Source organism: Andrena cerasifolii, chromosome 6 (assembly GCF_050908995.1).
Source record: "Andrena cerasifolii isolate SP2316 chromosome 6, iyAndCera1_principal, whole genome shotgun sequence".
In the NCBI taxonomy this organism is placed as follows: domain Eukaryota; kingdom Metazoa; phylum Arthropoda; class Insecta; order Hymenoptera; family Andrenidae; genus Andrena; species Andrena cerasifolii.
The window spans coordinates 16,746,568-16,772,914 of record NC_135123.1 but is presented as its reverse complement, the minus strand read 5'-3'; the positions used below and the strand labels follow the sequence as shown (position 1 = coordinate 16,772,914).

The 26,347-nt window shown below is 35.2% G+C and overlaps 2 protein-coding genes across 7 annotated transcripts; both read left to right on the top strand.

Moving 5' to 3' along the window:
- Positions 1-1,920: 1,920 nt before the first annotated feature.
- Positions 1,921-14,845, top strand: LOC143370396 (uncharacterized). Of its 2 annotated transcripts, none has more exons than XM_076815460.1 (4): positions 1,921-2,060; positions 8,288-8,346; positions 12,613-12,767; positions 13,367-14,845. In XM_076815460.1, the coding sequence occupies exons 2-4, from the start codon at positions 8,298-8,300 to the stop codon at positions 13,553-13,555; spliced, it is 393 nt and encodes a 130-aa protein (XP_076671575.1). In that variant the 5' UTR covers positions 1,921-2,060; positions 8,288-8,297; the 3' UTR covers positions 13,556-14,845. The 2 variants fall into 2 exon arrangements, with proteins under 2 accessions (XP_076671575.1, XP_076671574.1); XM_076815459.1 differs by having other exon boundaries at positions 1,923-2,060; positions 8,288-8,342; positions 12,609-12,767.
- Positions 14,846-16,246: 1,401 nt separating this feature from the next.
- Smurf (SMAD specific E3 ubiquitin protein ligase) lies at positions 16,247-25,902 on the top strand. 5 transcript variants are annotated; one of them, XR_013085610.1, is made up of 13 exons: positions 16,293-16,481; positions 18,414-18,452; positions 18,526-18,634; positions 18,701-18,834; positions 18,907-19,171; positions 19,244-19,707; positions 19,774-20,023; positions 20,093-20,265; positions 20,659-20,849; positions 21,010-21,407; positions 21,481-21,941; positions 22,037-22,674; positions 22,743-25,902. XR_013085610.1 is itself a non-coding variant. In XM_076815457.1 (13 exons), exons 1-12 carry the CDS (start codon positions 16,427-16,429, stop codon positions 22,222-22,224), a joined length of 2,727 nt encoding a protein of 908 aa, XP_076671572.1. In that variant the 5' UTR covers positions 16,293-16,426; the 3' UTR covers positions 22,225-22,227; positions 22,308-25,902. The 5 variants fall into 5 exon arrangements, 4 of the variants coding, with proteins under 4 accessions (XP_076671573.1, XP_076671572.1, XP_076671571.1 ...); XM_076815457.1 differs by having other exon boundaries at positions 22,037-22,227; positions 22,308-25,902; XM_076815456.1 differs by having other exon boundaries at positions 22,037-22,227; positions 22,305-25,902.
- Positions 25,903-26,347: the final 445 nt, after the last annotated feature.

Sequence of the window (26,347 nt, the reverse complement as noted above, 5' to 3'; positions counted from 1 at the left end):
CTTCTTATGTGTAGAGCATGTATTAGTGCATATATTGTAAAAATACTGCACAAAAATATTAAAAAATGGCCGAGTTATTTGTTCTCCCGCGGAGCTCTTCCGCCGTTACAGGCGTGAGTGGTGTACCTAATTATAACGCCCAGGTTCATCTGAAATGAAAAACATGACGATTCTAGTGTTCCTTAATAAGATAGCTACAATGTAGCATATGGATTTGAGAAAAAAAAAATTTATTCCACAAAGGAGAGCAAGGTGAATATCACTATTCATTTTTTACCTAACAAGGCAAACTTAAAACATTTATTATAAACGAATGGGTTATCACATAAAAAAAAATGATATGCTACCTTTTAGATGATACCATTAAGAGTATGTGTACCAAGTTTGAAATAAATCAGACAAATAGTTTTGGAGATATTTGATACACCACTCGCGCGGAGTAGCTTCGCAGGACAACAAATAACTCGGCCAATTTTAAATATTTGTTTACAGTATTTATACAATATATGCACTAATACACGCTCTACACATAAGAAGTGAAGAAATAATTTTCAACCCCATAGTACCTGCAAAAAAATTCGTCTAGTTTCGAGCGTCTCAGGGTGGCGCAACCCCTTAAGAACGTAATATTTTCGAATTATTTATTCTTCTTTTTAATTATACGAGTCAGTTAAATCTATTCACTGTTTTTTTAATTGTGTGATTTATGTATTTTGTTTAATGTGTAGAAGGGAAATACAGCTAGTTGAAAGAGTCAATACCAAATTGTTAAGCTAAGAAAAAAAAGTTTAAAATCACTTTGCAGTTTAAGTGGAAATATTCTTTAGAATTTTGACATGCAATTCGATTAATTTAACGGTGCACGGAGTGATACTTACGTAGATACATTATCGTCGCGTATAACAAAATGAATAACGCGCGTGAATCATGCAATCTCCATGCGTGGTTATACATGAGTAAGGAATACATCAGAGCTTCATAATGGAATTCGCATGACTGCTCTTGAAAGAGCAAGCTACGCTACTCGATAAACCGCTAAACGTAGTAAATTTGATTTCCAAATAGTAATTCGAAACTGGGAAAAGAACCTGTTGTAAATGCTCGTTAAGAAGCATCTAACACCGTTAATTTAAACACCATATTCCCTTTCAGGAAAACTTACGCCTAGTCATTAGCTTGAATGAACCCGATCGCATCACAGTGGCTCTCAACTATTTTGCGACTTTGATTCAGGTATGAAAACAGTTGATCCAAGAGAAGAATAATTAAATATTCTATTTAAGCTTCACGTTCTGAAATATCTAATTTATTTGTCGAAGCACGAGAAGAAACAAATTATTGTCCAGAAACATTTTTCTAAAAAAAAAAACACTGGCTAAAAACTGTGGGAGACAAAAATAGCAGGAAAATGTATTTCTATTATCTTTATTTTCGGATAATTTCAATAGAAGTCCACCTTAGTTTTCTCTGAAACTGTAATTCTTTGCATTCCTGAATATAGTACCTTCTTTACATCACTCACGATGGAAGTGATTTCAATTTTTGAGATTTCAGTGACGAAGACGTATTCGCACTTTTTTACGGAAATATATTTTACCAAGGCAGCCTATCATTAACAGAAACTTTCAATCGTTAAAAGCTTCCATGGCAAGACTCTTCTTATTATTTTCGAACGGTCCTAAAAAAATGGAATTTAAATTTAATCATTCTACGACTAAAAATTGAATCGTTCTAAGAACAACAATACTACAATTCATTTTACTAATTTAATTTCTGGTTCTTTGGAGTGCTTGATTTCTGGGTACGGCGGGGGTGGAGGAGAATTTGAGGGGCACTGTGTTACAGAGACGCCGGGACTGTAATAAAGTGGAGGTTACACGCAGTGCCTGTGTGGAGAGATCGCGTAAACGTGGCCGTGTTTCGGTCTGCGGTAAAAAAAATCGGAGCTTGGCGTCGCTTCTTTACGATACACGATCAGTCTTCAGCATTAGTCGCTGCTGAACCATCGTCTTGTGAACGTCTCTACGTTCAGTGCAATCGAGCCTCACCGAGACTGCCATGTAAGTCCGCCAGCGTTCACCAAGTGCACTAACTTCGACCCTCTGAACATTGTTCGCCAGATTGGAATGCAATCAGTGAAGTAACTAGTGCTTAATAAATAACCGAGAAAGAGGAGAATACGATCGTGACGGAGGATTGGAGGGAAATACATTTCAATCATTTTCGGTAACCACTTTGTCCAACGAGTCGAAGTTGCTTCAACAACGAAAACGAAGCTTCGGAATTAAGTAATTAGAAACACCTAACGGGTGCTATGTAACAAGTGATTTAATACAGAGAACAGATTTTCGTAAGTAGAAAGAATAAGTTTTTTCACATTCCAAGTTTCGGTGTGCATTGCTACGTTGGAGTCGCGTTACGCAGTTAGTTACAGCGTTGGTGGCGTAGCTAGTGTTTTGTGGATATTCTACCTTAGGATTGTACAGTTGCGAGCAGGTGCGAGTTTACAACTGAAACGTTTACTTGGCCAACTTCTGTTGTGCGAGGCTTGTAATCTAAGTAGGCACAAGGGGGTCGCGGTAATGGAGAAATATGGGAAACGATAAAAGTAGTGGAAAACTACATTCGAGCTATTAAAGTCTAAACTATTCTTCACTAATAATAATGCCGACTTTATTATCGGAACGTGGGATTTTTAGGATTTGAATCTGAACTGCGGGGATTTTTTAGAATGCGTGCTTGTTAATTAGCAGAAAGAATGGACAGTGGCTGATTTTGTCAAAATTATTCGTGATTAGAAAAATTAATTACGAAGGAGGAGATGAACGAACGTCGGTAATTCTCTGTAATGTTTCTAACAATGTTGCTAAAATGTATTAACACGCTTAGTTCCTTACAAAAATTGACATTTGTCAGCGATGAATCGAGCTAGAATTTCTGTCATTGTATTATGAACTCGACCTACTTTCCCTTCGCTCTGTTCAAATCGCGTTTGTGCAGTCTGTTACAAAAGTTGTCATTCTACTCATGTTTTATGAAAATTAGCGTCAGATAAAAAAGTTAGGCAAAGATATTGATTTTAAAGTAATTACTCGTTTAGATTCATTCACGAATTTGAATTGAAAAAAGGTAGGATTTTTTTTTCGAAATTGATGTGAATTGTATTCTCTTCCGATTTATTTCTTTAGTTTCTTAGAGTACCGTAGTCCTTGTTAACTTTAAAAATTCATATCACCACTTTCTTCTATTTTAGAATATTTTCACATCTACGTACCAATTTATTACGATAAGAGTTAATTGCTACTTTCTTGCAGCTGGCTTGTCTATTTCCTAATGAGTTTTTTAGAAATACTTTGTTCCAGAGATTAATTTTTAGTTATTCTGCAGGCTCTGAATTATAATCGAATTTCATTAACATTGAAGACATTCTGGATACGTGTTTCTTACATGCCTGTGAATCCACTTTGGAAAGCAGACGTTGTGTTAATTTTTTCGCTGATCCAATTTTGTGGTTAAAAATAAACGAGTAATCACTCGAAAATTCATATACCTATCTATTTTCTCTTATTACAAATGACGACTTTAATCTTTGGACGTATTTTCTGTTAACTTCTTTCTGATAAAATAAACAACAAACATTTGCTTCGATTAAGATGAAATATCTACTTCAGTTTTGTCGAAATTAATTTAATATATTAAAGAAGTTTCAGTGGAAAATTTTTCTGTATACATATCTACATAGGTATAAAGATTCCGAATTTTGAACGTGCTAATTTTTTAAACCTTAACTGTGTTGATTACGTACAGTAGATTATAAAAAAATCCAATGTTTCTATGGGTATTTATATAACAAAATCTTACAATTTCGGGTAATCGTGAAACTTGTTGGTGAACGCTTTATCTTTCATAAATATGAATAATTAATATAACATGCACTAAACTGTCGAAGAGTGAAACGAACAAAAGAAAGGGAACGACAAAATCAATACAGAACGTTTAGATTAACTCTACCATTTTCCACGAGCCCGGAAGTGATTATTACTTATTTATAGACACGCGACTAATAGAGCTTTGACGCCCTCTATTTTTTTTTGCTTAGTGCATGCATTTTAGTTTCTAAATATCTTGTCGAATATTGCCTGTGATTTCATTTACGAATCAGTGAAAAGTCGACTTTACTTAAAGAGCATGGAAGAACTAATGAAATACTCAAAAGAAACACAGGCAAGTGCTCGAGTTGCAAGATATTCAATTTCAGTAGAATCAAAATTAAATAAAAGATCGTCAATAATATGATCGTCAAAATTAAATAAAAGATCGATAATAATAATCGGCTGGTGAACGAAAAATGAAAGAAATTTTAGTCGAATTAAAATTAAATAAAAGATGACCAATGGTGCGAACACTGGAAGTTTCTACGCGAAGAACTGCATAGTAAACTAAATTAATGTAATTAGAAAAACAAGTACTGCCATTTGAAAGATTAAATTTTATCGCAGATCGCTTGAATCACTTATTTTCAGCGTGACAGTGACAATTTCATTCACAAACATTGCACGATAACATGTGACTTTCTTGTAAAACGCGAACGACCAAGTCTAATCGAAATGGTGTCCATTCATGTGCAAAGTCTTCTAACGATTGCACGAGCAGCCAGTCCAATTCTCTCGGAAGATTAGTAGCACACAAAATTCGTACTATCAAAATTCCGCGTGGTCGTAAATTCGAGACAATATTTTATCGGTAACCAGCTGTATTTATAGCATTTAATTATAAAGCATGATAACTCACGAATCGTAAAATTTCCATACCTTTTCGTTCTTTTTCTTTGTACCGTATCAATTTTGAACTTCGATTAATTTCAGCGATGGAAACGTTGCAGGGATATAATTCTAAATTAATGTACATGTATTCCTACGAGTTTCTTACCAACAATTTTTTCTCTAAATATTCAGAAGAAATTAATTGTATTTATTCACTTATTATTCTATTTTGATAGTCAATGACGATCGTGTTTATCAAGCAGAAGCAATTCAACTATCAATTTATATTCAGTCTTCAGAAAGTAACAAACTAAAAGTTTACTTTCATTCATTTAAAAGTCAACTTTAATCAGCAGTAAATTCCAGTGGAACATGTTCTTTTTAAATGCTTCTGCTATCCATCGATGACCGTGCGCAGCAATAAAGGAGTTACACGCCGGGAGAAATTGCAAAAATTGAGTCAAGGCTCTTTGTCACGTCCAGTGGCTGCACGCGTGAAAGTATAGCTTTCTTTCGAGCCCCAAATTCTGCACGACGCGCTGCTGCGTTTTTAATTTTCTTCTACTCCTATTTTCTGTGCCTACTCCCACAAATTTTCTATTCTAACAAATTCTATTGTATCCAGAGCAGTTTTGGAATACATCGTTCTTGAATGGTAGCATCTTCTACTAACGTGGGTTACGAGTAGGGAATTCAATCCCGGGATCGTAATCCCGGCTGTTTTTTGGATTCTAAAACTCCCGGGATTTGATATATCAAGTTATAACTTATCCCGAGAATTTCGAGAATTTGTAAAAACGTAAATTACTTTATGAACAACTGAAAAATATAAAAATGGAATCCAAAAAACAGACGGGATTACGAGCCCGGGATTGAATTCCCTAGTTACGAGCAAGATATTGATGATAATACTAATACGCTTTGTAATCTGAACCTTCCACTAAATTCACTATATCTTAGCGTATACATAGTGTTACATAATGCACATGAAATTGAAGAAAAGATGATCGATTAATAAATCTTGTATTTACATGCTATCTTTTTCTAAAAAATTCGGGGATATTGTATGTTTGCCTGTAAATTATGTTACTATGCTGATTACAAGATTTCTTGATGATTTGGATTCTGATACAATCTTCTGACGACGTACGAGCGATTGATATCATAGTGGAGCTTCTGGAAAAAAATTGATGTTATTGCGCAATGTAGTTGATTCAGCGATGACATAAATATTCATGTCAGGTGCTGGTATCTCCACCAGGCATTCCGTCCATCTTTGGAATCACATGGCCATGGAAAATGGTAGCCTGTGTTCCACTGACCCAACTGTGCGTAACTACACGAAATAAAGTACACTACTGGAATCGAATGCTGCAAGCTACCTACCAGTGTTTTTGTGATTTTGGTCTATGTTTTGCTCGTTTATTTACTTACTTTATCTAGAAATAGGCTAGCAATGTGTAGCGCGCAGAACTGGAGTGCAAAAACTGAAGGAGGGAGAGTATCTTTTGCACGCACAGTTTCTCAGTTTTTATTGGGAATTAATTATAGTGACATGAATAGTTTTAACTGCTGAGATTTTCAGTACTTTCGGAATTAATAAATTTAGCATATCAGTTCGATCTACAAATGGAAATGGAGATATGATAATTATTTAGAATAGTAGTTCAATTTTAATTTTAATTTTCGAATATGATTCGTTCTGCATTTTTAATTGAATTCAGAAATTGCGTGCCATCGTAGGAAGCTAATACACGTATTAAAAGGATCGATCACATATTTCACTTGTAATGTTCAATTTATAAGTTTCTATACCACGTTCTTTCTTATCTATTAAAGCGGACAAAACAAAATCGTAAAGAATGTTAAACGCGGTTTTGTAGGCTACGGTCATCGTCGATGCCATAAATTCTTGTGTCACCCCGTGAGTTTCTAAATATAACGTCAGTGGTTGGTCATTGTTGCAGTTAACTATCCTGATTCGCATGTGTCACAAATTTTATACTGTCTCAAGTGGAGCAAATAAACATCTGCGCTACGAATTTGCAAAGATCAAAAGAATTATAAAATTAGAACATTCTAAATCGCCCTGCAGTATTTATTCTGCTTTTCCAATTAGTGTTTTATACTTATTCCACAAATTTTCCCACAAAGAAACCCTGCTAAATATCATTATACAGATATTACAATTGCTAAACTGAGAAATTCTTATAACTGATATCTGTTATTATTTGTAACAAATATGTCAATACTTCACTTGTGCTACTACTATATTTATAAATAATTTACTATTACCACTGAAGACTAAACCTTGCAAACTTCTTGGCTCGGTAAATACCGTTGCTCTTGAAATTCCATATGACAAATATGTATTTCTCAGCATCGCAGAACTTTCCAATCCGCAAATTCAACCACCTGACGCATGAAATACAAATGGCTTGTTACGTTAAACATGATAATGCACGTGAATAATGTTGATCCCGCCGATGATCGCACACGTCTATTAAAAGAACCGCATGCAGATTGCGTCAGGTCTTTAAGTAGCCCCTGCATTAAACATTAATTCTAGATCAATTTACATGAATACTACAATGAGTCAAAGGAACGCCATCAGCAGTTTGTCGCTGTTTATATTAACCCCCTCCCTCTGTCAACAAAGTTCATGACAAATACGCGATTGCGCGAATTTTTCTCCTATTTGGAATGATTATTGATAAACAATTCGATAATCAATGACTCGTGTGTAACGAGCAAAGAACTTTAATGCCGCTGATTAAGCCTTGCGAGTGATATCGTTGTATGAGTAACACTGTGGAAACTTAGCGCAACCTACTATTTCTATTTATTTCGTAAATTTCATTTGAAGGGACGTAAAGAAAAAATTGAGGGTACAGACGTGAAGTTTGCGCGAATGTAAATTGGGTTTCACTTGTTCCTCGTCTCGACTGATATTGATTTCAATCGTTCGAGAATTCGTAGATGATTATATCATATTACTTTTGTGGTAATAACAGCGACAGACGGTTGATGAATTTAGTAATTGGAAGACTAAGGGATTACGATTATCTGCAAATTTGATCTGCTTTCTAATCGACGGTATTTATTCTGATTTACTATGGTTTTGTTATCAATTCAAAGTTAACCAAAACATTGATATTTAATTGAAATCATTAAATTTCGCGATCTTGTTGAAATAAGAAAATCAGTGTGTTTCGATATTTTCATTGTTATCGAACAATGAAATTTGATTTTCTACACGAGTTCGAAGGGACAGTTTCCATTCGCGTACACTTTGAAATTCTTCGACAGTGAGAACGCTGTTTATCCGCAGCAAATCTCTCTGTCAACAGGACGCTTTAGCTCGCGGTACAAATACCAAAGGAGACAGAATTTTTCAAAGTAGCGACACTTGCTTTGCAGAACGAGAGATGCTAAATAAATTTTACAAAAAAAGCTATACACTAATTGATAAAATATGAGTATACAAAATCATGTATAACACCGAACAACCTTTTGTTTTCCAGATAAATCAAAATGGTCACAATCACGAGGCTCACAATCGTCAAATTCCTGGAGCTAGTAAGTAATCCAGTAGTTGCCAAATTTACTACAGTATATACACTTAATTATTCAATTGCCTCCATCAATCAATCGCTAAAACTGTAAACGTTATTTTAACAATCTTGAAGCACTAAAAATATTAAACAGGCTATAGGAATACAATTTGATTTCCCATTCTACCGAACAAAAAAAGAACTGTTCGGAATTGAAAGCCACCGAAACGTGGGAAACTGAAATCTTCAATACATCCATCACTGAAAATGTTTCGAGCAGTTGCTTTTCCTATCGTAAAAACGTACTATTTTTAGCATGTTATCCCCGTTCATTCGTTTACACGTGTCTAAGCCCAGGAACTTATTTTCGTGGACCATTTTCTTGAATCTGATCGTGGGAGTATGGGTGATTCGTTGACCTCGATACCACGATTTTCGATAGTGACCTGAATGGGTGTTGAACGCTAATATCTCATGATCAAACCAGTCACGAATGCCTTCACTGGCAAGTCCACCAGAATGGAGAATGACATAATAGCTGGTGATTACCACACGCGAGATTCTCTTCTCGTTACGCTCACACCTCGGACCGGAAGGCAATCACTACCCAGGCTTCCGTTAGTAATCTCGAGGCACGCCTGCGATGCGTGCTGATCTTCAATTAGCGATTTTGTTTAGAAAAATTAAAAAAAAAAATTGGCTTTGAAATTGCCCTATTTTGAGAACTTAACATTCTTAGAAGGTTTTGGGGTAACGGAAAACTTACGAAGGGAGTGGATAGATTTGGATTAAATTTTGTACATACTATATGGTCAGTAAGTACACAGCAAGTGATGTATCAAGTGCAGAGGGTGCATTACTTAAATTTTTTTCAGAAAATGGAGTTCACAAGTTTGCCTTTTGCAGACCCAGTAGGTATATGAACGATTAAAAGTTAGTGAATATTATGATTTATTATGTGGATTACAGTTATGTTTGAATTAAATTACGATTTTATTTCTACGCACGACTACGTACTGAAGTTCTGGAAGAGGCAAACTTTTCATTCTATGCCTTGAATATATTTTTATACAAGTTATGCATTAGCTACGCGCAAAAGTTCACCGAAATCGATGACTTCAAGTTTCTGTGAGATTTTGGAGACGACCAGGTAACGTCATTCCCTGCGTTGCTATTCGATTCTGATAATTAAATAATTGATTTTCGTTGTGATTAATGAAGCTTCTAATATTTTAATCATGCTGACTTGTGGAGACGAAAATACTGGTCATTTAGGCCAGTGTTTCCTAAACTTTTTTGAGTCGCGATCCCTTTTATAATATTCAAATACCTTGCAATCGTCTTCCCCATAGAAGGTAAGGTAAATTTAATAAGCTAGAGGAAACACATTAAAAATATGTATTTCGGAATATAATTCGAACTTAATAATACTAAAAAAACCCTCAGAAAATACTTCGCGACCCACAGGTTAGGAATAACTGATTCAGACTGTCGAGATGATTCGATAGTGTCGTTACTGATTTTGAGAACTTGTTATGTCTGAGAAATAGAAAATCCTTTTAAAGTTAAGTACTTTCGGTTCTGAGATGTACTGTCATTGATTGTGAGTTACGTTATTCTAAGTATAAGTAGGAATTAATAAAGTAAATACCAGGCATCGGGTTGATAAACTTATCAGATCTTACGTCAGGTAAAGTAAACAGGGGTGACTGCATCCAGATTCTAAGATCTAGGGTACCTTGAGGTGCGTCCAACCCTGAGCCTAATGCCTATTTCCCACACCCAGGCCTATACTTTTGACTTTGCATGAACCATCATTATATTTAGGGTCTATGAAAGTCGAGTACCACTTCTACACTTTTAATACCTGTTACGTAATAATTTGAATGTATCTCGTTCCCAAAACCTGAAGGAGTTTGAACTCGTGTTTGGCAGGACCTTTGCCTTCACTTTCAGACGTACGTATGTAGAATGTACTTGTGCATTTCCTGCGTTACTTTTAGATCACTTTGAATAAGCATAAATCTTTGGACAATTTGCCAATAATTGAACAGAAATTTTTTTCAAAAAATTAAACGCAGTGATGCATAGAATGGGGAAACGAATAAACTATTAAATGAAAAAACTAATACTTCCAAACAGTTCTTCGGTTATGAAAATCTGATCACTTACAAATTTCTCCATTCATGTCTTGGTAAATGAACTCTAAATATACTAACAAATTCTAAGTGTACTAATGGAAAACTCGGACTATAGGACTGCAGAGATAACGTAAATGACCTAAAATCCATGAAAGACATTTCTAAAAATACAAAGAAGAGGTAACTTCAACATTTAACACGATGACTTCTCTCATTATCACTGATTAAGTATACTGGGAACCAATAGATATAGTAACTTTCGGAATTAAGAATACAGTATGCAGATTATGTAGTAAATGGTTTTGCGCCATATTTCGATTTCCTTGAATTTTTATATGCAATTGTTAATAATCTTTTCCATTGGTACACTCTTCGATGGACTAGCGATTTTTTGCAGAATACAGGAGTTTGTAGTAGAAGAAAATATAGTACTGTGCTTTGAAACTAAATAATTTAATTAATTCTACGAATCACGAATTCTTCCACTTCTTCAAGGTTTAATGATACCAGTATGTAGCAACAATTTAAACTTTAATGTGCCTGCGAGGCACAGTTGTAGTGCAAAAGGTTAAACATGGGTGCTTTCGTTTCTGAGGAATGCACTTCGAATAGATAACGCAAACTTGGTGTATGATGTAAAGTCAGTGGGCAATTAATTAACAATTCAATTTTTAGAGCTGCTTTTTTCCCAGGGACCCGGAACGGAACAGAAAGGAAACGAAATTCTTAATTCCATTGCAGGAGTGAAAACTATATAATCGAAATAAAAATTCCGGTGAATTAAATTATTATTTTGTTTTCGATGCACACTTGGATATTAAACAATTTAAATTCAGCGCGCCCTTTATTTTCATCATGAATCTATTTGTGCCTGAATACGAACAGGAGATAGGGTAAACTTGCCTAAATCGTACCGCTTAAGAACAAATGCTTATTACATGAAAAATAACAGGGAATTCTGTGATTTCGAATTCATATTTTGTAGGGTAAAATCTACTTTGTTTTATACAGTTTATATTGTCCGAGACTTTCGGGTGTAAGCCTCATATTTCTCTATTTTTTATAATACATAATTGTATAATGTGTAATATTTTATCATGTAACAATCAAATGCAATGAAATTGTTAAAAATAAGTTTAAATGAGCTTTTTTATAAATATGAAACAACCGGTTCGGAACAAAATTTATTCTCCGTTCCAACGGAAACGAAATATTTTTCAGTAGCAACGATATTAACCGAAACGAAATCATTATTATCGGGGCTGAACCGAAACGAAACAAGAAAACATTTCGTTCCAGGTCCCTGTAATGTTCCCTCTGAAGAATCGGCGTTATTTTCACATACAGGTAGGGCGAAATTCGGTGGTCGAAAGCAGTACTTGCTCTCTTGAAATGGAATTACGTGCTCGTAACTGGAGCGCAATAGAGGACTCCTAATGAGTTATTTATGGTTACGTCGATGGAGTCGTTGTGCTTGTTTCCATCGGCCCAGTTTCGTACACTTATCTTCCCTATTTAAGGGAGCTACTTATAACCTACGACTTTTATGCCCTGGCTTTTTTTTATAACGTTAGATTACGAGCAGCAGCTGATACGCCGAGAGACCTGAATTTATGTTCTTTAACAGAATTCCACGTTGCCCTTGCCTCTCTTTTTTTTAGAGAATTTACCATCGTCGAGATGTTATAGTCTACATTTAAAAAAATATACATTTCTTCTTGCTGCTCTTTAAGCTGCGCGATAATGATAAAAATTCGAGTATTTGTAATACCGCAATCGATCCTAAATTATCCACAGGCGAAAATGAAAGCATTTCGTAGTTACGTGAATAGCGTTACACAAAAAAAAAATGGAATACTGGATACTACTTATCTAATACAGTAATATTTTGATTAATTCTCCAAGTTTGTAATATTTGTAACTTTTTACGCGTCGAACACATTAACTCTTGAAATGAAAAAATAAGCTATTAGAGTTCCCTACAATTATGTATCACGAACGTGAAAGTGCATTAATGCATTGGGAAATCTGAGCATCTTTAAAACTCGAGTATACTGCTACCACTATCGCGCTACTTTTATTTTTCTTCCCTATTACGTTCCGCATGACGCGAGCTTACTTTCAATGAAAATTTTCTTTACTAATTTCAGGTAGTAGTGTGCGTCCTAATAGGATTGCACTACCACTCCTTCAACGCTGGAAGTGAACACACAGCGATGCTTACGATGGGTACCTTTGGCGGATATCTAATTATTCTCGTGGGATTATTTGCTGGCAGCATAATGGGAACACCAGTCAATCGCCGTGTGGTACGTGAACATTATATGTATTTCACAAGAAATTCTACGCTTTAGGGTGCATTTAGCAAATATTTGGAAAATAGTTCTTTTTGGTAACTTTGAATAACTCCGACACAATAATGCCCCAAGACCAAAAATCAATTCAAATCATATAATCACGTGGTATTTAATAAAAATTTCTTTACGGAATTATAAGTTACAATGCCATAAATACACGAAATATTATTATTCAAAATTCGGTTAGAGTGCATTCTCCTCATCCTATATCTATTACATTTCGATCAGCTGGTTTCTTTATTTCAGAAGACTTTTATGTTACGTCCGCTTAAGAATTATTTCTAACAGTCAACGATAGAACTTGCGAATTTCTCATTCAATTCTCCCCATCACAATCATCCCTTAGGAAAGCTAATGCGAGTACCATTCGATCGCGTAATAATTTACTTTGATATTCATAATTTTCTAGAAAAGTATGCCCAATCCTCGAATTTCTCAACAATTTCCCCATATTATAAGGCCTCTAAAAAAATATGGATACTTGAGTACGATCTAGTTTTATTTGATTTAAATGAGTGAAGAGTAATCTTATCGGAACTTGCTCGCTGCAGGACCTTTTCTTCTCCCTGATTGGCTGCGTGCTGTTCATCGTAGTTGGCGCCTTGAACATCGACTACTTTTCGAACCTGGTCTTCAAGAGCTCGTTCCGCAGCACAGGCATCGCCAAAGGTGTCATCAGCATCGCTGAGGGAGTCCTGATGTTCGGGGACGCGTTCCTCACGTTCCGGGGAGAGGCCTAAAACCAAACCGATTTCTTTTCATTTCTGAGCAATGCCAGGAACCGCATAATCATCGATCGTTCTCAACAGTACAATCACATTCCGTGGCGACGAGCAGGCGGAATATTCATCGCGAACAGACTGCCAAAGATCAAATGAATCTACTTCATCGCGCATAACTTTAAGGCAAACCCCTCCGAAGCGGACTGGAGTTGCGCTCCTTGTTGCGGACGTTAATCGGCTGGCGCGAAAAACGTTGCACAGAGATACGGAAAATTGCGAGACGGAGGGCAGAGTACAAATACGAGTGACTTTTTTAATTCTGTCAACGTTTGGCAGACGCAACGAGTAGCTAACTTGTATATGAAAGTAAAGAACTGTTTGAAGAATGCTGTTTGTGGTAAATTCGTGAGAAACCAGAAGCTGTAAGTAGTATTTCTATAATGGGTCACGAAGGCAGTCGAATGCTAGTGATCGAAAAGGAGGAGTTCACGTTCAAAAGTAGATCGAAAATGTACAATAAAGTTTCTTGTACCCTGAGCTTTGTGTTCCTGAATGTCGATCGATCCTTGAGCTTTTTTTTTTTGAAAATTAGAGTTATATAATATAAAAATTTGGTTGTATATTTCCGACGTATTTTTGAAAGAATATACCGAAGTGGTGGGAATATTATGAGTCCAATGAGGCGTAATTACAATTGTAATTATACGGGCAAAATTTGAAAAAATATTCAGACATTTAATATGTTTATTCGAAACGATTTCGATTGCGAGCGTTCGAGTAATTTCGTGCCGCGCGTGAAATACGTTTATTGTTGAAGGATCGCTTCCCATGTCAATTACAATCAAATCAGCGTATTCGCGTTAAACAGAAGAACGAAGGTATTTTTAATTTCAGATTTTAAGCCTGCAACGCTAAATATGTACCTAAATATTTTTGTAGAATAAGCGGCAGTCCGTCTCGAGCGTAAGGCCAGTGAAAGTTATAATCATTAATGTTGCACATAAATTAAAGTATCATCGCGTTGTACACGCAGCGTAGGAACTCAACTGTACAATCACCGCGCTGAAATAATATATTTCCTATCGTTGTATATCCGTAACTCGCTTTTCACGTTTCTTGTACGCACAAATGTTTTCTTTTATAACGACTCTCGCTGATATTCATTGCTGATTATGTATTTTTTATTTTATACGTTTCTAACTAAATTAGGATTGCAGAAACTAAAATATACCATCGTTAATGTCTATTGAGTAATATATGTACCTACATCGATTATACAAAAATAAATCATTCTCTTTAATTTTTTTACCTCTGTATTTCATTCAATACCCAATGAATTTTGTTATGAAATATGTGGTACTGTATACAGTAGTTGGGTTGGTTTTTTTATTTTCGGCGAATTGGGCCTTTCGCATAAATACAAATTTTGTAGGTACATGTCTGAAGCCGAAGATCAGAATTAATAAAAATAAATTAAAAACGAATTCAAAAAAGTAAAAATGCACTAAAAAGTAGAAAATAATTTAATCCCTTATTAAATCTACCAGTCTCATATTTTTTTAAGACGGCGCAAGATTTACACAGTGCAAATGATGAGACGCCGACTTAAAAAATATGAGAGTCGTAGATTAAATAAGGGATGAAATTATTTTTTACTTTTTAGTGCATTTTTATTTTTTTGAAGTCGGTTTTATTTTTTTTAATTTTTTATTTTTTGTCTTGTTAGTTTTATATATATTAACACAACATGCTTAGGAGATATGCGTGTGCGTACGTAACATAATAATAATTAGGTGACAATAGTCTTTATTATTAACCAGAACTGGCAAAATATTTGGCCAATATTGATGCAGTGTAGGATGGGACCACCGCCCTCTTTCAAATAATAAAAAAAAGATTATCGAAATCGATCCATATGCTGAGGAGTAATGCGGGGACAAACATAAAAAAAATTAAAAAAAATTAAAAAAATATATATACGGGTCGAATCTCTAACCTCCTCCTTTTTGAAGTCGATTAAAAATTACATTAAATATACTAGTTTAAAAGTGGTTATAAATTGTGTTATACAATAATTATATTTTAGACATACTATTGCAATTTATCTTTAAGATAAAATAAAAACATTTGCATACACAAATTGCAACTCCAAATTTCATTTTTAACGTAACCATATAACTTGCATTTACACAAATCAATTCTCCTTGTTATTCTATCTACGTATACAAGTACCGAAGAGGAATATTGCAACACGAATTTACTTTACCAGAGATTTCGACATAGAACATATTTAAATTTGCATTTGCAAAAGAGGTAGAGAGAAAGTGCATACAACCTGCAGATTTGCATTCTCTATCTTTCAAACACAGGGGGCGTTAAACACGAGAAATCGAATTTCCAAACAGATTTATATAACAGAAAAAGTTTGCACCTATGGAAAAAGTAAAGCTACATTTCTTACCCAGGCAACCAATACTCTCCCTCATAGTCTCGCTTCATTCTGTTTTACGAAAGAGCTGAAACTCTCAATTTTATCCTCCAAATAAACCGTTCCTCTTTTCCAAACGTAAGTACACCTAAGTGACCAGTCGTTCGAGTTTCATTGCACATTGGAAAGCTTCTAAAATGAGTAAAAGAGTTTGCAGAATTTGGAGCGTTACATTCGTTCGATGCGACGGATCGCGCAGCGGCATTCGATATATCTCGAGAGCGTTTCAAGTTTCGAGAAAGGGGGGCTCCGGTCGATACGCTCGGCAGGGTCGATCAGCTGCAACAGTCGATTGTGCATGGTTGCGTGTGTGCGGATTGCACCGCCGCTTCGAAGGCAGCCGTTTTATTTACTAATTAGAGTGCCGATGTACGGTAGGAAGCGTTAAATGTGCGTGGAAAATGTCGAATCCGGGCGGTAGCAGGAGGAACGGGGCCATGAAGATTCGTTTGACGAGTGAGTTTATCTGGATATCACGATGATAATGCCGCGGGAGGAGTGTGAAAGTCGGCCGATAGCCAGCACGCGTTGTGTGATCCTTCTCGTGTCTTGTATTTGTTGTGTGTTCGGTAATATGGCCCCGCCGTAAACCTTATGGAGGGCCGTATCCGAGAAACGTCAAAAGCGGCCTTTACGAACGTCGTTGCTCGTAGGCGTAACACGACCAAGAGATACGCAGAAAGCTTTCACTAGGGTTTTCGTCCTTTGGTTATGGCAACTCCCTATCGGAGGTCAAGACCCCACCGCGAGCACTCCGGGAGGCCGTACGCCGAAGACGTTAATTTTGGTGAACTTGTCACGCCCGTATACAGTACTCCTTTAATGTCTAGCACGTCCCGTAGGCTCACGATCGCTCCCAGCAGTTTTCGGTCGAAACTGGCTGGACGTTGATTAATTCAATCGGGGATATAGCTGACGATCAAATTGAACGTGAATAGGCCTAATTAACAAACGTCAGACGCCTAGCTATTCATGCACGGATTTAATATTCCTTCGAATCGCGTATTGTTAATGCACTCTTATGTTTTAAGCCCTGAAAACTCTTGAATGTGTAGACATTTATGATCTGCTCCATATTACAGAGGGCTAATAAAAAAAATTCTGTTCTCTCTCTTCCTTTTTTTAAATTGATTACAACGTAAATTGTTCTTTAGCGTCGTTTTCTATATGAGGTGGATTAATAAAGCTGATATGCCTTCGAAAGGGAAATTCTATGCAACTGAGATTCATGTGTACAGTGAGTCGAAATTATTGGCATAGGATAGGTTGATTAATAGGGCAGTAAATCTGCTTTTATTACAAAGCATAATCTTGTACCCAGCCAATAGGTTGTAATATGTTTTTCTATCCACGTTACTCATGCATGCCTTTAATCTGCCAACATGATCATTGCATCCATGCCTTTGATGCACTTGTCATACATTTAATTCACACAATTATACTCAAATACTTTTTTATGGTGCTGTAATATCAAAGCTTTGTTCTACCTTTTTTTTCTAATTTATGTTGTTAATTTATGATATTCTCCAAGTCTGACTTCTACACCTGTTTCTTTTACTTTTTTAATCATTGTAATATATAGCGCAGCTTATATAATTTTTACTACATCGAACAATGTACTAAGCAGCATTGTCACCATAACAATAAGAAATAAAAACATCTGAGATCTTTCAATTTAACTGCATTACAGAATGTACAATTTATGCTAATAATTTTGAGAGATCAAAGGACTAGGAAATTCTTATATTTTATTGTACTTTTTTTTATACAAAGTATCAGTGTTTTGTTGTACTATTATATCAGTTTATCGTGTACGCTATATATTATGCAATAAAACTTGTGAAAGGTACTTTTCTTAGCTCCTTATTTCAAACTTCTGTATCAATAATTTTGCGACTCACTGTCATTGTAGGGTAACCCAACCAGTAATTGACCGCGTACCAGTGAATGATCATTAGGCAAAGAAATGTCAATTATAAATTTAAGCATTATTATATGTTTATAAATGGAGTGTAGTTGCACTTTTAATATCCTATATTTTTATATTTACTGGGCTTCTACACGTTTTGCATTTTATAATTGTTTTTTTTCTTAAATTACGATAAGAATAAGTAATTATATTTATAGAAATTTCAAGAAAAATTAATTGAAATGGAATTTCAACAGTTGTTTTGTTGTTATACATAAATATATTCAAGTATTAATCTCAAAGGTCCATAGATTCAACAATTCGGTCATTCACTGGTTGGTTTACCCTACCACTGCCTTTCGTAAACTATTAAAGACGAATTTTTCCAAGCTACTTCTGCATCGACTGTATTACTTTATTTTGTAGCTGCTATATGTAATACACGAAACATTTGTAATTTCATTATGTAAATTTCACAGTTTTGTGTGCCCGTAATCTTGCCAGGAAAGATCTGTTTCGTGAGTATCATTTATAAAAAAAATGGAGGTGAAATCTGTATGGGAACAGTTATGTGCAAAAGATTTATTTTAGGCCTGCCGGATCCTTTCGCTAAAATAACAGTTGACGGTTCAGGACAATGTCATAGCACGGATACGTGCAAGGCAACCTTAGACCCCAAATGGAATCAGCATTACGACTTGTAATTGTTTTTCGGTAATCGCAATTCTATGTTTGGGAGATATGTAAATCATCGATCATTTTGTAGATATATTGGAAAAAATGATGGCATTACGATATCAGTGTGGAATCATAAGAAGATTCATAAAAAGAAAGGTGGAGGATTCCTTGGATGCGTACGAATATTATCCAATACGATACAAAGACTCAAGGATACAGGATGTAATTGTTACCTTCTATCGAAGCAGAGGAATCATGAATGTTATAATGCTTAATCGCTTGTATATTTTATAGATCAACGATTAGATCTCTGCAAAGCACACTCGGATGACACCGATGTTGTTAAGGGACAAATCGTTGTGTCTCTGTTATCGCGGGACGGTCATAACGGCGCTGTGAGTAACACAGTGGGACATAACGCTGTGGTAGATGTGCTCGGGGACTTGAGTTGCCCGACTGATTTACCAGATGGATGGGAAGAACGAAGAACTCAGAGTGGGAGACTCTACTATGTCAATCATTATACTAGAACTACGCAATGGATTCGTCCGAATGCTCGGTACGTTCTTTCACGTAAGAGCTGTCGAGCGTTAGCTTCAAATTTATTTATACAGTTTGATTCTTGTAACAGGCCTAATAATGGTATTATTCCAACCACGCCTGAGCCACCGCCGCTTCCTTCTTCTGAACCTACTTCTCCCAGTGGCAGTGGGAGCCCTCCTAATTTGAGAACTGAGAGTCCTACGAGATGTACGCCCGAATGGAATGGCGAAGGGACGCCAAGTAGAACTCCTAGCAGAGATAGTTCTGCTTCGAATACACCGAGAAACACGCCGACCCAACAGCAGAACAGAAATCAGCAGAACCAGCACAACACAAGAAATATTACGCCGGCATCATCCAGGGAGCGAAGACCAGTGAGAGCAACCGACGAACAGAATGGCAATCAAAATGCAAATGTTAGGCCAGACCGTAGCATCAATAATGGTCAACCACGGAGGCCTAATCGAAGTAATAGAAATAGGAACAACGCGATGCCTAATAACGAGAGGAGGTATGACCCTCCGCAACCCCCAGATTTACCACGGGGTTATGGTGAGTATCCAGTTATTAGAGCACTCTGTCTAACACACGAGGGCTAAGTAATCGAACGGTTTATAGAAATGAGAAAAACGCAGCAAGGTCAGGTGTATTTTTATCATGTCCCAACTGGTTCATCTACATGGCATGATCCTAGAATACCTCGTGATTTACCAGCAAATGAACTAGCAAGTGAACTCGGGCCATTACCTAGCGGATGGGAAATGCGACAAACTCAAAGCGGTCGTGTTTATTTTGTCGATCACAACAACAGGACAACGCAGTTCACAGATCCTAGATTGTCCAGTCAGATAATAAGCAATTTATTAAAGTAAGTTGGTGCCGACTGAAAGTGTTCCGATAACTGGATTCGAATTACAAAATGATATTTTATTGACAGTAGGCGACAAAATAACAACACTACTAATCAAGCAACAAGTAATACCACTAAATCAGCCGCGGTTGCAAGCGAATCCGCAGAAGCAGATACGCCTGCATCGCCAAGTACTCCGTGCAATGTAGTTCAACAGAGGGCGAGAACAGAAGGTGGAAGTAACAATAATTCGCCGACGCGTAAGTTTAAAGATTAATATTTAAATTGTTCGATACCTTAATTCCGTAGTACCTATATTCTTAAAATGAAATTTTAAACATAAAAATAGATTTCATAAAATTATCAACATTATCAATGGCTGTTCAAATCACGAGCAAGTTAATCTGCTTAATGCTATATACAAATGAAACAAAAGCATATTTATGCGTTATACAATTTTATCTTATCTCTGTATGTGTATAGTTCAGTGGTTGATTCCTATTATTTATCAGTTACGTTCCCACAAAATGCTTTTCCACTTTGGAAGACTGTTGCTCGTTAGAACACAATGCTGTAATTAACGGAATTTAGTCTTTAATGGATATAATACGTTCGTTCGATTGTGTATTATAAATTTGTGATTTCAATTTCAGTGGAAACTACAACGAGTCAAAATGCGCAGACTGTATCGGAATTGCCAAAGGAACTAATGGACAATGAACTTCTGCCGAAGTATAAACGAGATTTAGTGGCAAAGTTGAAATGTTTAAGAGCAGAATTGAATGCTCTTCAGCCACAAAGTGGACACTGCCGGCTGGAAGTATCAAGGAATGAAATATTTGAGGTGAGTGTTCAATTATGTTAATAGCTTAAAGCTAGTGAAGCTAATGAAGAAGTGACGTTAAAGAGAAACTGAAAAGTCATCCTACGAATTGTGAAATTTATGTCATTTTCTGACACACATTTATAATGGAAATTTTGTAAATACCTAATCGCTTGTTTAGGAGTCATACAGATTAATAATGAAAATGCGACCGAAGGACATGCGCAAAAGACTTATGGTGAAATTCCGCGGCGAAGAGGGCCTTGATTATGGCGGAGTAGCACGAGAGTGGTTGTATTTATTGTCGCACGAAATGTTGAACCCACAATACGGACTGTTTCAATACTCTAGAGATGACAATTATACGCTTCAAATCAATCCAGATTCGGGGATAAATCCAGAACACTTGTCGTACTTCCATTTCGCTGGCAGGATAATAGGGATTGCTGTTTTCCACGGTCATCATATAGATGGTGGTTTTACAACTCCGTTTTACAAAATGTTGCTTAACAAAGCCATCACTCTCACAGATATAGAAGGAGTTGATCCAGAGTTACACAGGAGCCTTACGTGGATGTTGTAAGTAAACAAATAATCTAGGACCTATAATCTTCGAGAGATGCGCGATAAAATATACTGATTTTGTTAATAGAGAGAACAGTATAGATGGAGTATTGGACGCTACATTTTCGGTAGAACATAGTAGCTTCGGAGTACTGAAAAATCACGAATTAAAACCAGGTGGTAAAGACATTCCTGTCACCGAAGAAAATAAAAAGGAATATGTCCGTTTGTACGTGAATTATCGCTTTATGCGAGGAATTGAACAACAATTTCTGGCATTACAAAAAGGATTCCATGAACTAATCCCACCACAATTGTTAAGACCGTTCGACGAAAGAGAATTGGAGCTGGTAATAGGTGGCTTAGGAACGATCGATATTAATGACTGGAAGATGCACACGCGATTGAAGCATTGTACACCCGACACGCCTGTGGTGAAATGGTTTTGGCAAATTGTGGAATCTTACGGAGAAGAAATGAGAGCACGATTACTGCAGTTCGTTACTGGAAGTTCTAGAGTCCCTTTGCAAGGTTTCAAAGCCTTACAAGGTAAGAAGACTCATGCGATCAAATCGAATTATTTTCTTGTATTTCTTCTTTTCCCTTTCTTTAACTTGTTAGGTGTTATTTACATATTTTTACAGGGTCAACAGGAGCCGCGGGACCGCGTTTGTTTACGATTCACGCAGTGGATGCGCCGAGTGAAAATTTACCAAAAGCGCATACCTGTTTCAATAGAATAGATATTCCAGAAAGTTATCCGTGTTATCAAAAAATGCTTGATAAGCTGACACAAGCAGTAGAAGAGACTTGTGGTTTTGCTGTTGAATAATAGGTAAAATGTGTAACTTTATTTTATCGCGTAGTATGTATTCTGTTTATTAGAATCATTGAGACTGTAAATTTTTATAGCAGGAAATATTCGTCGACAGATTTTACTGTCGTTAAATTAAAAATTAATTTTTGAAGTACCGAGATATGTTATCTGAGAAGAGTAAGGAAAGAGCTAGTATTATAAAATGAAAATGTTAATATGTACAACGTCAGAATTATTTCTGACGATGTTTTTGTACAAATGTCCGAATGGCCTTGATGGTTGTAATGACCGATAAGCGATTGTCGATTGGTACATCATGTATGTGAACACTCTTGTGATTTCCTCACTTCGTCCATGAACATTTAAATGAATGGTTCCTCAGAAGTTCTGATTATATTGGTCTCTAACTATTAATTATTCGATGACTGATTAGAGCTGTACGAATGCAAACACAATTTCATTGAGGTAAATATTTTGATTATCCTAAATTCTGATTTTATTTATATTAATCAAGTTTTCCGTCATAACTCTAGGATCAGTAATTTACTTGTAAGATCACCATCAGAGAATTAACTTCATTGTACAAGGTATGATAGAAAAATCATGCATGCACAAATATGTATGGAAAATGAATTCTTTCACATAATGGAAAACATTGTTCGATTATAAATACGCTCATGTTAGTATTTTATATTAAACGGTAATATTTCGAAACGTAAATTATTGATATTTTATGAATCTCAAGGTATTCGAAATTTATCAGTGTGCGCGTTATTGAAAATTAATCCTTTGTTCTGCGGGGACAATGCATTTCATTCTCGAAAGGTTTCAATTTCTCTTCGATCAAATGTAGTAACAATATGCACAGTCAATTAAGAATTCCGCATTAACTATCTTTGAATTAATAGAGTTTAGCGACAGATTAAGAATATATACTCAAATTCACACTATTATAATCAGATATCAGTTGGAAACAGTGCTGGGAATCTAGTATTTTACAAATGTATTATTACGATGGCTCATGGTGGGTAAGGGGAAAATACAAAATTTGTATATACATCATGATCTTAAACGCAAGTGTTAACTTGAATGTATTCTATAGACATTCGTCATTAGGTTTATACAAAAACGTACTGATTTCGATTCAACGATCATAAGTATCATCATTCAATGCGACCGTAAAGTTGAAAAGTAAAAGATTCTGATGACTGTTTAAATAAACTTTTCTTTATGTACAAGCAACACTTGCGTTGGGGAACATTGTAACGCAATCGGCAGATTTTGTTATTGCTGCGCAACTTGTATCGTATCAAGATTATTGTTGCTTATTTAGGAGCCAATAGTACCGAATGCGTTAACAAGATGTAAATAGTAAAATTTAATATAAAATTAATAACACGAGCGTATAATGTGCGAGCCAAATAGTCGGTTTTCGCACGGCATAAACGCATCGGTTCTAGTGTAGGCTAAATCGTCAATCGTGTACATTAGCTTTAATTTAAAACGGAACACGTATTTAAGGAAAGAGTATATTCGACGAGTTTATGTAAAGTTAAAAGGTTTTGATCGAATCGACTCTTTTGTTTTAGGAGTTCACGGAATATCCTATACTTTACTAGCTCTTACAATTAGTAAAGCATAGAGACACTTATTTATCGCACGAACCCTTCATTTAGTCCCTAGCATTTACTTTTATTGTAAAAATCTAGTGGCTAATAGCACGAATCATCATTTCGTATTATTATTGCATTATTGTATTTCATTCTGCACATAACTGTGATCAAACATATCGTGAAAAGAGAAGAAGCAGTGGGAGACACCTTTTAATGGTTTAGTTTAATATTGTGCACGTTCATTTGTGTTTCTTTTTGATAGTCAACTTTTATATTGATATTTTCTTTTCATATTGTCATTAACGAATCATCATTTATTTGTTTACTTAACGTGCAAAAGTATCACCCGTTTTCTGTTTCGAAACACGGCCTGATTACTATGCCCTACTATTTTTCAAGTTTTATTATCAATGAGTAACAACGTTAATGATAAAACAAAGGTACGCTATCATTCTTCACGTTTTACATGACATACTAACGAGGCAATCGTTCGACTTTTTACTTAAAGACAATTGCAATAATTAGTATAGTAATGATTTCGAACATTTTTTGTGAAACAGTATTAAAGGAAATCTGTTGAATGATATTGCTGATTTGATAACATCTAATCATGTTAAAATATTCATATTTTTCTCATTTTTAAAATACTAACTTTGTAAGATTTTATTCGAATTTATAGGAAGAGGTATACATTTATTTCTAACATATACTCCGATAGTCGCGAAATTAAATTAGTGAAAACCATCATGAGGGTCTCCCACGATTTTGTTATATTTTAAACTTTTTTCGATTTCTATCGCATCCGAGGAGAATAAAGGCCTTATTAGTGCCTTGGAGTTGATGTCAACGAGAAAAAAAAAACGAAATCTTATGTCGATCATATTTTGGAATAAAAGTAATATTGCATACCATTTAAAACAAGAAATCTCAATTGTAAAAACATCTAAAACCACATTTTACGATTATATTTATAGATTACTATAGAATAAATGATCCTATAGTTGGAAAACGATTAGAAATCAATACTATGGTGTCACCATTTGGGCAAGCATCGCCAAAGAAATTTTAATTAATTCAAATATTTAAATATCTATGAAGAATTAGATACATTTTCTAATTCATTATCTCTTGCTGTTAGATAAAAGAGATACATAAATATATATTGAGAAAACAATACATATAAATATTTTATAAATTGATCTACAAATTAGTGAACATCTTGAGATGGAGCTTCAATGCTTTTGAACATGTTATGTATGAGTAATCAAAGGGAAAAAAGAAATCAATGTTTCTTAGTTACGAACTAATTCATGGAAATGAAGTCGTTAGTACTTTCAAGTATGTATTATTGTGTACAGTTGAATTTGGTTGCTCGTGCATCAAGTGCGTTTAATCTACCCAGGAGCCGTTTTGAAGAATTATCAACTGCCTATAATTATGCAAATTCAGCAGGAGACAATATTAAACATTGATTTAAGACGAAGGGTACAAAATTAGAAATTGATGTAACACATATCATGTAAAATAACTTTCATTATAATTCGAAGTTTTAGATGCAAATTAAACTGAATAATTATCGATAAAATACGGGTATAGATGCTCTCTTATATTACGTGAACGTTCAGCGATTAATAATAATTAGAGCTCTTAATAAGAATATGTGGTGACCGGATTTTGAATTCCACGTTAAATACATTGTATACTGTGCTCGGCAATAATGGAATTTGTATTCTACCAAATAGCAGGATATTTTACAAATATTTATTATTTTCAACGAAATAATGCATTTCGAAAATTCGATGAGAACATTTCTTTTGTTAAGAAATGGCAAAGAAAGGAGGAATCGTTTGTTCAACAATATATGCATGGATCTTTAGAAATTCTTTATCAAGCTATACACGAAAGTTATAAAAGTTGCGAATATGTTATTACACTGCAATTACTTTATTATTATTATTGCTATTGTAATCGTTGTTATTATCATTACTGCGCAGGACCTTCGAAACACAATTGTATATACATCTTTTCCTTTTGTATTTTGGATGAAATGTATATTTTAATAAAATATCCAAAGTATGAATTTTTTTAATCTTGTCTTTATATTATGTGTAAATAAAAATGTATACTGGCATCTTATTCTTTTTAAATCGGGCACTACTTTTTCAAAATGACTGATTAAAGAATAATTAGATGAATGGAAATTAAATTCTCTCTGCAGAATTAACTCTTTCAATGCGTAAAATCGCAGAACATTGTTTCCAATGTAATATACTAATTATGGGATTCAGTTGCAAGTCAACGGGCTAATAAAGACTATTTCTTTCTACTTCACCGTGTACGGTCATTCGTGCTACATTTTTAATAAATTCATTACGCAATTTTCCTTTAATTATTTGGCTCACAAGTTTGTATCATTCCCTCTATTTCTCTAGTTTATTATTTACATATCTAGTGTCTTACAGTTAAGCGATTGGCAAGAATACACTCCTAGTGAGTAGAGATGGAGTGCAAAATCATTAATAGCA